At 38.8% G+C, this 17,076-nt stretch overlaps 1 protein-coding gene across 2 annotated transcripts in view; it reads left to right on the top strand.

The window, feature by feature from the left end:
* KCNN2 (potassium calcium-activated channel subfamily N member 2) overlaps positions 1-17,076 on the top strand; it is a 69,803-nt gene that overhangs the window by 39,583 nt on the left and 13,144 nt on the right. For both annotated transcript variants that reach the window (XM_075740482.1, XM_075740483.1), the window contains one exon: positions 8,427-8,568. In XM_075740482.1, coding sequence (XP_075596597.1) covers positions 8,427-8,568 — 142 coding nt within the window. The remainder of the gene's footprint in view (positions 1-8,426; positions 8,569-17,076) is intronic.

Below are 17,076 nucleotides of genomic sequence, written 5' to 3'. Positions count from 1 at the left end.
TCTATCCAATATTGTCTGAATATGATAAAATGTATTAGTCCAAGTACTTCACATTGAGCAGAATTTTGCACAAAGGATAATTAATATAAGTTTTCTGAAATGGGAAGAATCAGTCATATAACATTCATGACAGCTGCTACTGCTAGTCCCAGCTTTCATTTCTGAGAGACAGAAAGTTATTCTAGCTGGCCTTACTTTCTTTTCTATTTCTCTTGTGCATACTTTATTAAAATGAGCCATGTTTAGACACAGTGAACCCAACTGTTTTTCAAAGCAGTCAGGATATATGTTTAAAAAACCCTGCTGCAAACAGAGCTCATTCAGATCTCTAGGAATTGAGAGTTGGTTTAAGACTTTGAGTACAACTTTATTCATTATTCTACTGAGTCACAACAAGCATGTTGGAAGTAAATATACGTTATAGCTAAGTTTAAATGCCCAAACAAGCATTTCATTTTATTATTATGCTTCTAAATGTTGAAGAGGAGAAGCATAAATTTTTACTTTTTTTTTAGTTTAATTAGCTTAGCAATTTTATTAGGATCCTTCTTGATACACTGATATAATGATACTTATAACAACTAAGCTTTATTGGTATCCAAAATGTGAGATGAAGACAAAGGCAAAGTAAGAATTCTGAAATGGGTAAGCATGGAAACATTTTAAAGCATGATCAATGGAAACTGACCAAAAAAAAACCAGAATGGAAATCTTAGTCCCACTGAAGTCAATGGGATCTTTGCTGCTGACCTCAGTGGAGATAAGATTTTACTTCAGTTATGCCATTGCAGGAACAAAATAGCTTGAAACTGCTGAAAAGAACAGTGGGAGTAAGAATATGATTATATTGGGGGATCAGCCTCAAAGGTGGGGTTTGAGGGAGGTGTGTATCAATGAAGACAAGAAAAATTTCTCCTTGAACAAACTCTAAAATCTTTTGTAAGACACATTAGTGTTTGCATATGGTCTAAGACCTTCTGAAGCAGTAGTTATCACTTTATTCACAGCAGTACTTTTTTGTACACTGATACTGAGCATTCCTATCTTTGCTGCTGGTCATTGTAGTGGATTGCTGTCTGTCACAAATTTAAAGGTTTCTCAGTTTTGCAATACTTGTAGAATTGATTCAACAGATTATCCTTAACACTCTTATGCATTTATTGAACGCATGTTAAAAAAAAGAAAAAAAGCAGGTAATACTTTCAAGGAGCTTCAGCGACTTTGATATCTCCAGATTATGCTTGTAGCTGAATGGCTTCTCTAGGAAAGATGGAAAATCTTTATATCTACCATGGCTGCAGACAGGCATACCAGTTTAGCAAAACATCAGCTCTTTACGGCACCAGGAAAACAAGGCAAGACCTTCACCAGTGGAGGTCAGCTAAAAGTTTGGTACTCTTTGAAAAAAATGGCAATTAGCCCTTATTTCTCTACTGGCAGGTTACCCATTGCCCAGGCATTGAGAGGTAGATATCTCAACAGCAGCTAGGGGTTTAAATAATTTTTTCTTAACACTTATTTATAAACTGCAATTTATATTCAAGAATAATGATAAAATTTCTTAAAATATGCCATCTCACCCTTCTGTTTTTGTGTTGATTTCTCTCACTCCTCTGTCCTCTAGTTTTCTTTTAGATTATTTTTTCCATCCATCTTAGATAACATAGTAACATATGCTACTTATGTAATGATATTTAACATTTCTCTGTTGGATTTATTAGTTTTCCATAAATAATCCACAAATACTCTTAATTAATAGAAAAACCATGAACATTTTGACCCCTGTGGAAGTAATCCAGACAGCTTTCTTACACCCATTACTTTTGTTTGGGTTCAGAATTGCTACTGATATGAGTCTGTCTGTGAAATCCAGACATTTGCCAATGGTGCTTTGCACTTTCATGAAGCAGTTTTTGTGACACAAACATTTTTACTGCTGTTCATAAATATTTGGGGGTTATCAACAGACATGTTAGAAAAAAGACAAGGAGTGACATGCATCTTTCAAGCTGCCTTTCTGATCCTAAACCCATCAAGGCAGGTAAAATTTCTTCAGATGACTTCATTAGACTGGGAGTCAGCTCTGCTGTTCCTTCCAAGTGCCATTGTGGTTTTCTTTTTTTTTTTTCTTTCTTTTAAAAAGAAGGAAGTGAGAAGTAATAAAAAGACCTGTCTATTATCATCACTATATTAACAGATAAAACGCTGCAAGTGCCTACCATCTAACTAAGATCACAAAAGCACTTAGTAACAGAATGGCCTGATACTGTGGAAGAGCTCTAATAGCTGGTTAGATCAATCAGTGTCTCAACAGAGTCTTGACAAGTTTCTGATTTAATGGGCTGAGCTTGTTTCCAGCTGTTATTAGTCTAAAAGTTTTTAAGGTTTGACAAGACTAAACTCAGTCTGGATTGTCATTGTAGTGCAGGCCAGGACTTTCTCCATGATTATGATAAAAGCAGGCCATTTTCTTCCCTACAAAAGGGATCATCTTTTCAACATTTTTTTCAGTTCTGTACTTGACTTGTTCAAGAAAGGAAAACCAAAGATGGCAAAGTTATCAGAGGCTGTCCATGGAGGCAAGATAAACTGACATGAAACTGCTAAGTGTGAATTAATGTGCTGGTGGTCAAGCTTAATGTATACTCTATTTCTTCTTATTCATCTCTTTTTAAGATGAGTGTGTCTTAGATGTCATGATGTCAATGTCTGATAACTGTGTGCAGCTAAAAAGCAGATGTTTTACTGGTTAAATGAAACATCATCAAATATGAGCATAGTTCTGAAGGAAAGCAGTTCTGAGAATCGTGATACTGAAAGTGAAACCAGAAGAAAAGGACTGCTGTTTGATAAAAAATCTGGAATATTGCTTTGACAACCCAAGCCATTGCAGTATTGTCAGCTGAGGAATATATTTATGTCTTCCTGAGATGAATGGTAAAACTCCTACTCAGTTTGGCTTGGGAAGGAATTGAGCCGTGCTGTTTCTGCAAAAATCTAATCATTCAGCTATTTTGAGTTTAAATTAGAGTAGTCTCAGGACTTACATATGCTGGTTGGTGAGAACTGGATAATGATGTTTCACAGGGTGAGGATTGCCTGGTGAGCAGAGTGTTCCAGCTGCAGCAGTGCCTGCCTGCTAGCACATTCCTTATTAGAGAAGGAGAGAAAAAGTTATAAATAATACTTATGCCTGTGTGACTTCAGCCAAGGATTTTCCTACCTCAGGGGAATACACAGCTTTTCTAAATGACCCTTTATTCTGCTGCCGAGTGAGGCTGGATGTGATCCAGAAAATCAGCCTGTTTATAGCTGCAGTTTTAACACAAGTAAATAATAGCTGTTATCTTCAAGTGGCTCACTGTGTTTCTAGTGCAAGTTTTTATTGACTAAGAATAGTGAGCTTTAAATATTTAAATAAATATTTTTCTAGTGATTCAAATTTTAAAAACGCAAAATCTTTAGAAAAATAAAAAAAACATTGTCAAAGTGAAGATTACGTTTGGAATTACGTCAAAAAGCTTACGTTTTGGAATTTGGTTGGTAATGACTGCATTTTGCTTTGTGTGGAACTTGTCACTGAAAGGAAGTATTTGTTTCTTTACTTCCTGAGCTTTTGGGTTTCCGAGCTGTTCATGGTATACAATATTTTGCTGTCAGATTTCAGAGCTTTCAGATACAGAGTGAATGGATAGTTTAGGAAAACTGCAGTTGAATTCTGGAGTGTGTTACATACCAGCTGTCTTTCACAGCCCAGCTGGAAGGAGGAGATGTTTGTAGTGGCTGATGACGACTGACAGTGAGCGAGGCAGCTCTGCTCCAGCTGCTCATGTGGATGGCTTTTCTCCTCACTGTAATGTCCGTTGCAATTGGCTCTGCTAGGGATGGTCTCAATAGTGAAGTGAAGAACACAGTGACGGGAATGACTTTTCTCAGGCCTTCTGGTGACTTGACTGCAAGACATCAGGGATGCACTGATAGAAAAACGTGGGAAAGTTTAACTTCTGCTGTGTTCATCTTACTGTTCCCTGCATAAATGGAAAAGTTCTGTCTTTAGGGCTGTGATAACTTTGAAAGCCAGTCCAAAAGGCAATAAGTAGATTTCTTCCCCCTCCTCAAAACAAAGCAATTTTAATGTCTCCAAGGCTCATTTTCAGCCATTCCCATGGCTGTACAAATACGATGTTGCAATCCCTAGTTTTTTAAGAAACTGCTTTTCCTGTTATGATATAGATGCAATAATTTGCTGCCTGATGGTGGACACAGGGTAGCCAAAGACTCCCCTGGCTTTGCTCGTTCAGGCTTGAATCCCAAGCAATGGTGGTGCCTAATGACATAGCACAGCACTTGGAAGCGTATGCCAGTACAACTGTAATCTTATGAAAATCAGAAGGATGTAGACATGTACCAGAATTACTATATACTAGAGATTCAAAAATCATGAGTGAGGTTGCAAAAAACCCAAGACAAAACCAATCCACCTTTCTATAAATCTGGCACAGACATGGTGGGATTGTCAGGAGAGTGACACCCCCCCACCCACCCCCCCACCCCCTTTTAGATTGTCTTTATTTTACTTAGTTTTTTAACTTGAGAAGTCACTCCTTTAACTTTCTCTGCACAGTTGTGAGAGAAAAAGAGGTTTTGGTTTTGTTGAAAGATGAAATTAGGTTGTAACTTGCATGCTTTGCTGTGCTCAAGCAGTTGAGCCCATAGAGGAGGATGCAAAGTATCCTTTCTTAGTCACATTAAAGTCATAAGTATTGATGATGATTTTTAAATTGTGTGAACCATTTGATTGCTGAACTATAATGTTAATCACAACCAGGTGAAATATTCAGAGTACGAAATCCAAGAGCGCTGAGCTAACAAGATAAAAACATTTGAACAGGTCCTTGAAGTGTGCTACTAAATATGGATGCAAATGTCTTTAATGAATATTTCATCTAGGGGACCTTACTGATTAAGATCCATGTCTCCAATGAAACTTGGAAAACTACTGTTGTGCTTTTAAAAATTTAACCCTATGTCACCTCTGTCAAATGATCTATGTGTAGATTGGCTTCTGTGTTTTCTGGCATAGGTAAAGGAGGATAAATGTATTAAGACTCCATTATTTTTTCCCTGTATTGTTCAAGGCTTAAGAGAGAGGTTTTGACAGTCTTTATGTGAAACTGGTGTTTATTTCAGGAACTTACTGTTTCATTCAAACAGGATTTGAATGTTCTGTTTTCAGACATATCAAGACTTCTATAATTATCACCATGTAGGGCTGAAATTTTTGTCCAACATTTGGACAAAATGTTGAAAAAAATCAAAAGCACTGCATTGCATTTTCCTCTTCATAGGAAAACTGTTTTCTATCTGAAGTATAGAAATGGACAGGTTCAAAACCCAAAGAGGGGCATTAAAGAAATGTATTAAAAATATTTATGTGAGCATTTACTGGTATTTAACTGAGTTGCTAGCCTTAGAGTATGTGTTGTGGCTATAGCACCCTTCTGTGAAGCTCATCCAAAGCCTATGGGTCGTATCACTTAACATGATACTCTGTAGGGACTTGCATGATACATAGACTTTCTTCTTGCCTCCTGGATGGCATGAATATGTCTCTCTCACTGCATCCATATATTTCACAGCTGTTATTTGCTAAGTTTGTTACTAAAATCCATAATGTTTAATGCAGACTGCAAAAAAGCAATGTCAGATCTCTTTCTGTTGTGCAGAGCTCTGTGGTCGTGAGTCAAATCAATTTTGCTGTCATTTTTCTTACTACCCTTGTTGCTGTTGTGGTTGTCATTTGTGTCACTGTCATCCTTAGGAGCTCCAAATGTGGGCTGCTACTGCATTGTTCTAGGTGCAAAACAACAACAACAACAAAAATATCTTTGCAAGCTTGCATAGAGGATTTGAGAAAGGCAACATTGACACCAGGAGAGAGGAGTACAGGCAAAATGTGGAACAGACATGTTTGGAGGGATCGCTGTAGTCTCTGGCAGTCAAAGAGTTTTTAGGTTGTTGTAATCATCAGGGCATAGGTGAGACTTTGAAGAAGGCATTTTGCAGATACTTATAGTGAATATCTTGCAGGTGAGAGAATAGGGAATTTCCTGAGAGTGTCTTTGTGCTCACTCTGCGTTCCTGCTCCATCATGGAGACTGCGGTCCAGAAAGGAAGAAAACTGAAGCAATTATTTCACTTGTGGAAAGCAGGTTGCTTATGGATTTGTGAACTAATTCCCTAATGGCCCTCTGTGACCCACTGTGAGACACGGATTTAGGAACTGGTTAAAATAATACTCTTGAGGATCCAACAGCATAGACAGCTAATCTGAGGCTTCACAACAGCTGCAGGGGTTATTGCAGCCTTGAGGCTGCAGTGGCTGCCACAGATAGTCTCTGTTGCAGAACTACTCTGTCCAGGAAGCAAAATTCCACCTACATTAGGCTATTTTTCCTCCACAGACAGAGTGGTGACAACATGTTTTAGCCCTAAAACGTGTCCTTGTGGCTTCCCAGTTGCTTAGGTGTATATGTCATGTGACGACTAGATTATTCAACTGAACTTGTTTTCTTTGAAGGAGAAAATGAATGTATTCCACTAGAATATAAAACTAAGGCAACACATGGCACATCAGGAAATTACACTTAATAGCTGACAACACAAAAGGGAGGTTTAGCTAAGTTTAAGGTAAAGATCTCTCACCTAGTGGATGAAGGGAAGATGGTGGATGTAGTTTTTTTGGGATTTAGTAAGGCTTTTGATGCTGTCCCTCACAGCATCCTTCTGGACAGGTTGTCCATTGTGGGGTGAGCAGGTTCATGGTGCGATGGGTGAAGAACTGGCTGAAGGGCAAAGCTCAACGGGTCATAGCGAATGGGGCTACATCTGACTGGTGACCGGTCACCAGCAGTGTTCCTCAGAGCTCGATTCTAGGGCCAGTTCTGATCAATGTCTTTATCAATGATTGGGATGCAGGAATGGAATGCACCATTAGCAAGTTTGCTGACAACACCAAACTGGGAGGTGCTCTTGACTCTCTCTGAAGAAGGGACAAGAGGCCTTGCAGATGGATCTAGATAGATTGGAGCATTGGGCAATGATTAATGGGATGAAATTTAACAACTCCAAGTGCCAGACTCTGCACCTAGGACAGAGTAACATCGGGCACAAGTATAAATGGGGAGAGGAGTGGCTGGAGAGCAGCCCTGCAGAAAGGGATCTGGGGGTGCAGGTCGACAGCAGCTCACTATGAGCCAGCAGTGTGCCCCGGCAGCCAAGGGGGCATCAAACATGGCATAACCAGCCGGTCAAAAGAGGGGATTGTCCTGCTGTATTTAACGATGGTGAGGCCTCATCTTGAGTGTTGTGTTGAGTTCAGAGCCCCACAATTTAAGAAAAATGGGAAGGTCCTTGAATGTGTCCGGAGCAGGTCAACAAAGCTGATGAAAGGGCTGGAAGGCATGTCCTGCAGCCGAGAACTTTGGGTTTGTCTAGTTTGGAGGAGAGGAGACTGAGGGGTGACCTCTTTACTCTCTACAGCTTCCTGAAGAGGGAAGTGGAGAGGGCGGTGCTGAGCTCTTCTCCCTGGGATCCAGTGACAGGATGCATGGGAATGGTTCAAAGCTGTGCCAGCAGAGGTTCAGACTGGGCATTAGGAAGTGTTTCTTTATTGAGAGGGTGGTCATATGCTGGAACAGGCTTCCTAGAGAGGTGGTGTCAGTGTTTAAGATGCATTTGGACAAAGTCCTTAATAATTTCATTTAGCTTTTGGTCAGCCCTGGAGTGGTCAGGCAGTTGGACTAGATGATGGTTGTAGGTCCCTTCCAAATGAAATAGTCTATCTTTTGATGACGAGAAATACAATGACATACTTTTCTATTTATCTTGAACATGTTGAAGGAGAGGGAAGATCTTAGATTGTCTAAGTCAGCATTTACATGATAGTTTATGATCAGATTTCTGATCACAGACTTACATTTAGGCCAAGGAGATGGAGATGTGCTCTGCTGTCTGCTTGCCCACACATCCTTTTCTGACTTTCATATTTGCCTCAGACTGCAGCAGCTGTAGTAGACTGGTGTCTTATGCCGCTGCAGAAGATTAGCAGGACTTGTACCCTGATAAACAGATTCTATTAAAAAACAAGAGGTTTCTGCTATTTTAATCATACTAACACTGAATCACTGAATTATAAACCATCCTGAGTACCTCTCCTACTGGTGCTATTGTTGTACCTTTTGTTTCTTTACTGCTGATGGCATTGTATTTGAGTTTTATTTAATTCCTTATAGCTGCGTGTAAAAAGGAAATAATTATATAATATAAGAATGGTTGTCTGACCAGTTAATGATATTTCCTTCTAACAACACAAAAGTTTAACAAAAGTTTTCAGGATAAAGAAATTGTTATCTTTTTCTTTTCAGGTACCATGATCAACAGGATGTTACTAGCAACTTCCTTGGAGCAATGTGGTTGATTTCAATAACTTTTCTATCCATTGGATATGGTGACATGGTACCTAATACATACTGTGGGAAAGGAGTCTGTTTACTCACTGGAATCATGGTGAGTGCTTCTGAATTTATTCATTGGATACAAGAGTGAGTTTTCTGCAATTAATCCCAAAACTTGTGGTAGACATAAAGAAACATTTATTTGCTGGCTTGTAGAGTATATACACTTACTCACACCATTTCCATGGTCTTTAATTCCTGGTAATGGAATGGAGGGGTTTCTTCTTCTTCTTTAGGTAAAGTTTAGCAGCTGTGTAATGAAATACAGAGAAACAAATTCCACCCTGACATAATTTACAGCTTCAAAATCTCAGTAGAGTCTTTCACTAAATGTTAAGGTTTTATATAATCTCAGTTATCTTTGGACATGTGTAATTGGACCACTACTAATAATTAATCTCAGGTCTGACTTTTGTTTCTTAAAATTAAGTTGTTCACAAACAAACGTGCTGGTGGCTAATCTCTCTGGTTTTAATTTTTCTGTATTGCACCAAGTGGTCAAAGTTAGGGAGGGAGTAAGGTGATATATTATAATGTCTGAGAAATTTATGCATATCTGCAGTAAATTAGAAGTAAAAAAGGCTCCAAACTCTGCCACTTTTATTTGTATCACGTCCTGTGTAAATGTTCCTGTGAATGAGAAGGGCAGAATGAGTATCATATATACGATATATAACAGTAAGATACATACTTGTGAATTTTTGCCATTGATCATAAGTAATGCAGCTCCAATATCTACCTTCTGTTAAAACAGGTATATTGGGATATTGGCTGAAAACAAATGATATATTGTCCCTTTTGAACAGCTTGTTTTGATGAAATTCTTATTTTTAAGAGTGTATTTTCTGTCCAAAGAGCATCAGTGCATTTTTATAATGTTTAAGAGTTTTTCCAAATGCTTTTTTTAAAAAAAAAACATCTGACAGGTTTCAGGTCATTGATCTTTATTGAAAAAGACTTCCAGTACATTTTGCCAATGGTGGCAAATGCATGTCTTGTTAAATACAGAGTTTGCAATGTGGTTGGAAGGTGCGGGCTGAAAGCAGAAGAATGACTCGGAAAGCTTTTTTAAAAGCTGTTGATTAAGCTCAAATCTGCCATCTTCTGGGGTATTTGCCTTTGCTCCTCTTTCTGAGCTGGATTTTGATGCCAGAGAGAATAAAATGTGGTCATAAGTTCATTAGGAAAAAAGGGGGACAAGCAGTACATATTACCATGGGGATGTGCAGAATGGGGGCAGGACCAACTATAAAGCTTTTCTTCTTCCCAGGCACTGTTTAGAAATCAGAAGCAAATACTTGAAGGTGCAGGTATCAGATCATTTTGTTCACTCAAATTGTTCAGCACTTTTCAGCATTTCATTATGAAAAAAATATACAGAAAATCTAGAACTTTCAAAGCCCTGCTGAAGTGCAATGAGAATAGTAGTATTGATACTAATCATCTGCGCTTGCAGCCCAGAAAGCCAACCGTGTCCTGGGCTGCATCAAAAGATGCGTGACCAGCAGGTCAAGGGAGGTGATTCTGCCCCTCTACTCCACTCTTGTGAGACCCCACCTGGAGTACTGCGTCCAGCTCTGGGGGCCCCAGTACAGCAGAGACATGGAGCTGTTGGAGTGAGTCCAGAGGAGGGCCACGAAGCTGATCAGAGGGCTGGAGCACCTCTCCTATGAGGACAGGCTGAGAGAGCTGGGGTTGTTCAGCCTGGAGAAGAGAAGGCTCCGGGGAGATCTAATTGCGGCCTTCCAGTACCTGAAGGGGCCTACAGGAAAGATGGTGATGGACTGTTTATCAGGGAGTGTAGTGACAGGACAAGGGGTCATGGGTTTAAGCTGAAGGAGGGTCGATTTAGATTAGATGTTAGGAAGAAATTCTTTCCTGTGAGGGTGGTGAGGCACTGGCACAGGTTGCCCAGAGAGGTTGTGGATGCCCCCTCCCTGGAAGTGTTTAAGACCAGTTTGGATGAGGCTTTGGGCAATGTGGTCTAGTGGAGGGTGTCCCTGCCCATGGCAGGGGGGTTGGAACTAGATGGTCTTTGAGGTCCCTTCCAACCCAAACCATTCCATGATTCTATGATTCTATGATCTATGGGTTTCACACTGCTATTGCATTTATGCTAGTGCAAATGATAGCAGCATCTGGACTGTTATCTTGAATAGCTTATTTTGAGTCGGCTTATGATCTTATTATGATGAAAACAAGGTAAAAATAAAATCAGAAAAGCAGACTCCAGATTATTGCAAATGTTATTCTGCATGCCTTTGAATGAACCACACAGAAGCTGAAATTATAAGATATATTTGCCATTTTGCTTATGACAGCACCATTTGGATTCAGATGTAAAATTATTTATGGCGGTTGCTTCCACTGCTTTGGTGAAAAACTAAAGTACTGATTAATCATACAATTTGCACACATGGCATTTCTTTTTCACAACTGAGACATGATTCCATTGAAAATTAGACTTGTAAAATGTATGGATGATACTCACCTCCATGTCTTTGATTGATTGTTTTTTATGATTAAAAATTCTGCAGCTGCTTTGGAAGCATGAAGGCTCCAATCAGTATCTCATGGATAAATACCTTCACAGAATGAAATCATTCTTAAGCAAAAAACAAGCCAGGTAGCTAGTGTGTGATCATAGGTAAAACAGTACTGAAAGCCTGACCCCCAATGACATTTTTAAGGACATCTGCAACATGGCTTTGGCAGATGTCATCTTTGAGAAAGAAAATATGGAGCAATGGGGGAGAGTCAGATGTTCAAATTACTCTTTTTTTTTTTTTTTTTAATAAAGGATCTGAAAGATACAAAGTATGAAACAGTGAATATAATAATGAACTGTCTTCCAGCCTAACCTGCAATACCAAAAAGCTTATAGGTCTTGAATATAGTTCTTTAAAACCAGCTACTCTTCTGAAACTTGTTCAGTAACTAATTAATGTTTGTTGTGGAAAAGATAAGATCCTAAAAGAACAGACTTACTGATTTTTATTTCAATAGAAGTGGCTGATGGTCTACTTAAAAGATATACCAGGATAATTGTTGCATGAGTGTAACAAAATCAAACCATGTAGGTGATCTTAAGAGGGAAAATGTGATTCCCTGGCATCTGAAGTAGCAAATACATTATCGGATTAGTGTGATCAATACTGTATGCCACTGAGGTTTTGCTTTTGGATAAGGTCACTGTTAAAAAGTGTGGAAGTGAGAATAAAGAGAAATACTTGTGAATACAAGAGTAGTTACACAGACCACTGAAGAGTTAATATTGGGAAAACTGGTGGCCCATGGAGGGCTCCTTAGGTGTCTTGACCCCAATGAAGGGAGACCCCAGGTGCCCTGGCTGTCCTCCCACTTCTGCCTCAGGAACTGCTTTATATGCGATGGAAATTGGACTGCTTGGGCTGAACCATGCACTGTGCTCCAGCTTGGGAAGTGGACTTTATGCAGTCTGCTCATGGCACTAAGTTGTGCTGGCTATTCAAATTGCAGCTACTTCCATCTTGAGGCACTGGTTCAAGTGACATCTTTTAAATTCTGCAAGTGCATACTGCTGGAAAATAGGGAGATCTTTACACATATTCAGATTATACGAAAAGGGACAAAGCCTTGAGAATCATTAAGAATAAGCCAGCAAAGAAGTCTGATTAATGTATTACAATTATTAATTTTTTTAAAAAACCTGTGAACAAAGAAGGCAAATACTGAAAAAACATGTACTATCATATTGAAAAAATTACTTTTTGATCTTGCAAAACACTTAAATATGTGAAGTGTTAATGAAAATACTGACACGGTGCGATACAGAGTTGATGAAATGGGTTAATGCAGAGACACTTTACAGACAGGCAAGTGAAACCGAACTGAGTACCTCAACTCAATTACTTATCAGTATTTTTGCAATAAGATTTCACTAGGCAGCAGTAGTAGACTATGGGCAAGGTGGACTATAAGTCAGAGAGCAAATATGTCCTTTGCCTTCTGTATACATTAGGTAGGTCTGCAAGAGCGTGATGGATGGATGAAGTATGAGGGCTGACACTGTTATCAGAACAGGATATAAAGAAGATGAGGAGATCTATGGTGTCTTCACCATGCCATGCAGCTTGTCTGAGTCACTAAAGATGCCATCCAATGCTTGTCAGTGCACACCCAAGCAGATCTCTCAGATCCTGGTCAGCAGACTGAGCTCAGGTACCCGTGGAGCACTTTGTTGGTGATGGTGCTAAGTGGAACTGCTTATATAAGCAGCGTTTCCACCTCCTTAATGGCTTTTTGGAGTTAGGGCCTTGGAGTGATTTGCCAAATTTTCCTTGCTTTATGAAATTAGCAAAAAATTAAAGAAGGGAAGTAGAATTTGGTAGAAGTAAAGGGGGGGGGGGGGGGCAAGTGTGAGAAGATATGGGAAGATGCATAATTATTGACTATGAGATGGATAATTTTTACAGATCTTTGTAAGCTTTTGTACCTACGTAAGATAAAATAATGGCAATTCATTCTTCTGACTCCAGATCTAAGGATCTACCACAAGGTTTCAGAAGAACTCTTTTCTTTTTACGTCCAGCATTACATGATGAGCTAGTGCATTTATTGTATGATGCAAAGCCAAGGATGCAGAATCTTCCTGCAGAGCGAACCACCAACAGTTAGAAGCAGACAAGTAGGTCAAACCTATGTCGCTACAACAAAATGGATGAGTTGCCATTGTCCTGCACAGAGTGGTTAGCTATAGCTTCAATGAAGATTGCTTTAAATGTTATTTTGGAGTGTGTCCCTCCCTAATGCTGAAAGTGCAGCTTAAATGCTTCTGATATCGAAAGGAACTCCAAAGAGATCGTTAAGGCTATGAAAGTCAAATAAATTAGGAAAGTTTTCTTAAATTTACATCATAGAGCGGGACAAGATTAGGTGTTTCTTTTGGAAAATTTTATAGGAACATCTTTTAACTACAGGATTTGAACACCACTCATGTAGGTGAAAAATTCTTATTAGAGCAGTCACGATGCAGTCAATGTGTACAATCTGGCCTTAGGGATACTAGTTTTTATTAGTTCTAAGTCAGGAATTAAAAATAAATCAGATTTGATTTTAAAGCTTCTCATGCCACAGCTTTTAATGTCCTTGTCGAAGTCTGCATTTAGTTCAAAAAAATCAGAATTCCTTTCCTGTGAAAAAAAATTATGAGGATGAGGTGTTTGTGGGAACAGGTGTAACCTTCTTTTAGAATTAGAAAAAAATAAGGAAAAAACCTCCATCGGAAGGTCTTCAGTTTGTATCAATAGAGCAGGGAAGTTTTTGAAGATGACAGGGAACTGTTTCCCACTTAGATGTAGCTCAGAGTTACAGATGCATTTCAGGAAGTTCAAGGCAGTCAGTTACTGACTGGAATTTATAGCATATCTTTGTTTACATAGATATTACTGAAGCTGATGGCTGTTACAGCAGAACTTCTGCTTTTTTTTTTTTTTTGAAAAAACGTAATTTGGTTTGGTTTCATCTGCAATAACTTCAGATTTAATACAGCAACTTTAATATATTTTTACAGGTATTCTCATGAAACTTTAGTATTTACAACACAGGTGTTGGATGAGAACATCATTGGTAGCCATCATCCTGAATTATTAGCGTAATGTTTCCTATCAGTATTATAGGCTGTTGAGCCTGCTTGTTTAGAGCAATCAGATTTCACCTCCTTGCTCAGCAAAAAGGGTTTTGCACATTGGCAGAAACTGTCTTGATCTCCAGGGGGCGTGTTTAGCTGTTACGACCATTGAAAGTTTCCCAGGAGCCCAGCCAACAAGGTGCATTCAATTCTTAGGCTTCTCTGAGTTAACACTACTATCATTTAGAGGTTCCCCTGTAGAAGAGAGATTGTGTTCATTTTATACGTCACCATTTTCTGTGCTGTCTCAAAAGCCTTTCCCAGTACCAAGGTTGCATTACTCAAGAAAAGTTTACTTCACACCCGCTACCACTACCCATTATTATGTCTGAGAGTATTTAATCAATTTCATATTTGTGTATGACATTTAATGCTCCTCATAATTTTTATTTTTGCAATATTGCTAAAAACCTTATGGACTAATTAGAAGTAAAGGGATCTACTCATCTGCTGTCGTATAGAAGTTTAAATGTTGCAATAAAATTCTAGCTGTGATGCAAACTCCACTGAAGACAACAGTAGCCAGGCAAATATTAAATGTATGAAAGTATAAATAATGCTAAACTATTTTAGTTCACTTTTTGGCTGAGATGGCATAGCTGTTGTCCTATTTATTACTCATCCTATTTTGTTTCAGCATTGCAAGGTTACACATCTTTCCCAGTAAACAATGACAAACGCAAAATCACATTTATACAATGCCATTTCTGTAGCCTGTCTGTCTTGTGGATGGATTCTTCCCTCAACTTTTGCATTGCTTGTTTTGGAGAGGTTTTTTTTACTTCAAGCAAGTTCTTTTAAAAAAATTTTATTTCCCCCTTCCCTGGTGGTCCTGTAAGCCCAACTTCTAGAGAGCCAAATGAACAGAGTACCTGTTTAAATTCTTACAGGATTTTCATTTTATGCACAACAGCAGGAGGAATGTTGTCCTTTTTCTGATGCAGAGCTGAATTTCCCATCAGAACCATTTGTCTGCAAAGCGGACCTTCTCTCTGTCCCTCAGTGGATCCCAAGGGAAATGAGCAAAAAATATGGCAACTGCGTTCTTTCAGCTGCAGGCAAGTATAGCAGGACATTTTTGCGACAACTACAGCACTAAAGACTGCACTTCGCTCTCAGTGCAGTAAACGAAAGCTGCCAGGCGACTTTCAGCTGAGACATTGATACACAATGCTGCTTCCTTTCTAACCAAGAGCACTCTCCAGGTATATATATATGTCCTCCAGGTGGTTGCAGAAATGGCTCAATTAATTGTTGTCTTGTAAAGGTATTTTGGAACCTTACCAAAGAAAGAACCAAGTGGAAATGCCAGAGGCGTTTGCTTAGGAGTACAGGGTTTCTCTGCTGACTGAAGGATGTTTTCAGTACGGTTTACCAGCCAGTGCTACCCATTCTTTGCCTTAGATAACCCTTTAGTTGAAGAGTTGCAAGCACCTCTCTCTGGTTATCACTAGAACTAGACACTTACCAGAATGTTAGATGCAAATGCTAGACTTTATTGAAGCCCGAACTCTGCAGTTTTGCAATCACTGTGTATTGGACCAGTGTGAACCCTCAATCTTAGCACTTATGAGCAGTAGGAAAGGCACGGTCTTGATCCAAACTTCATAGCCTCAGCCTCCTCAGATACTTTGGGCAGCACCAGCTTTTTCCTTGTAGCTGTCATGGCTATGTCTGCTGTGGTTTACCATAATGTAAAATTTTCTGTGGTAACTTTTAGTCAGCTTTGGTCTGGTGGTTCTGATGATAACAGCAGATAGCTCAGGGTGGGCTGCAGTAGTGAAGAGCAACAGAGGACTGTGATTAAACTGCTAAAGGCGTCTCAGTATATAATAAGGATATTCATACATGATCTTGGTAGAACCACAACAGGATCTGAAGGAGAAGGTATGGACCTTGAATGGAGTGTTCAGTGGGGTAGTAGTTGGTGGCATTCATGTATATACATATATATATATGTGTGTGTGTGTGCGTGTGCATGTGTGTGTGTATATCTAAAGCTGCAGTGGACTGAGGAGGGAATGTTATGAATATTCATTCTTTCATTCCCTTTTTCTTCAAATTATGACATCCTGAAAGTCCTAAGTGCCCTTAAAATCAGGCTGCTTACCAAGCCAAAATACACTACAATAATTCTGTAATGCAAGAGGCGGACAGGAGGCTAACTGAGGAGTGCAAATTCCAAGTAGAATTAATTACTGCCTTGATACTTGAAAAGATATACATTTCTGCCTTTTTCATTTCCTTTATATGATATATAATACCCCTGAAACTTAAGCAAGAGCTTAAAGCAGTGATTTAGTTTATTATTTAATTCAAAACAGTATAAAAAGAATGTTGTTGGAAATTATAAAGTGCAGTAATCAAATATAAGACTTTTTAGAATTTTACTCTCACAGGAATCCTTCTTGCAACTGAAATAATTATCGTGGTACTTTTACTTAGCCTGTCATTTTAATAAAGAAGTAGGTGCTGCATTACATGGTATTGATATAAGAAAAAACCTGAGTATATGAGCATGAATTCATTGGATTCATGTTACTAACTTTCATGTGAATCAGGATGGCAAGTATGATGCTTACAATGCTACCATTTTAAAGTAACTGTATTGCATCTATTTACTTTCTGCAATTTGGAATAATTCTCACTTTATTAGTATTTTTAAGGACGCTGAGATCTTTAGGGGAGCCGTATAATAGTGCAGAGCACTGTAACATAAAATATTAATTAGCATCATGTACTTTAAGTGGAATTTCAATCTTATTTCTGTGAGCTGTTGTTTAAAAAATGAACGTAATTTGTTTTCCTTTGAGGTACTGAGAAACGGAAACTTGCAGATAATAAAATACTTCCTGCTTTTGCAGAAATGCTAAAAGAGCTCATTTTGCTATA

The sequence above is a fragment of the Balearica regulorum genome, chromosome Z (genome assembly GCF_011004875.1).
Source record: "Balearica regulorum gibbericeps isolate bBalReg1 chromosome Z, bBalReg1.pri, whole genome shotgun sequence".
NCBI lineage: Eukaryota > Metazoa > Chordata > Aves > Gruiformes > Gruidae > Balearica > Balearica regulorum.
Note: the sequence above shows the minus strand (reverse complement) of the source record. Positions and strands in the feature narration are given on the sequence as shown.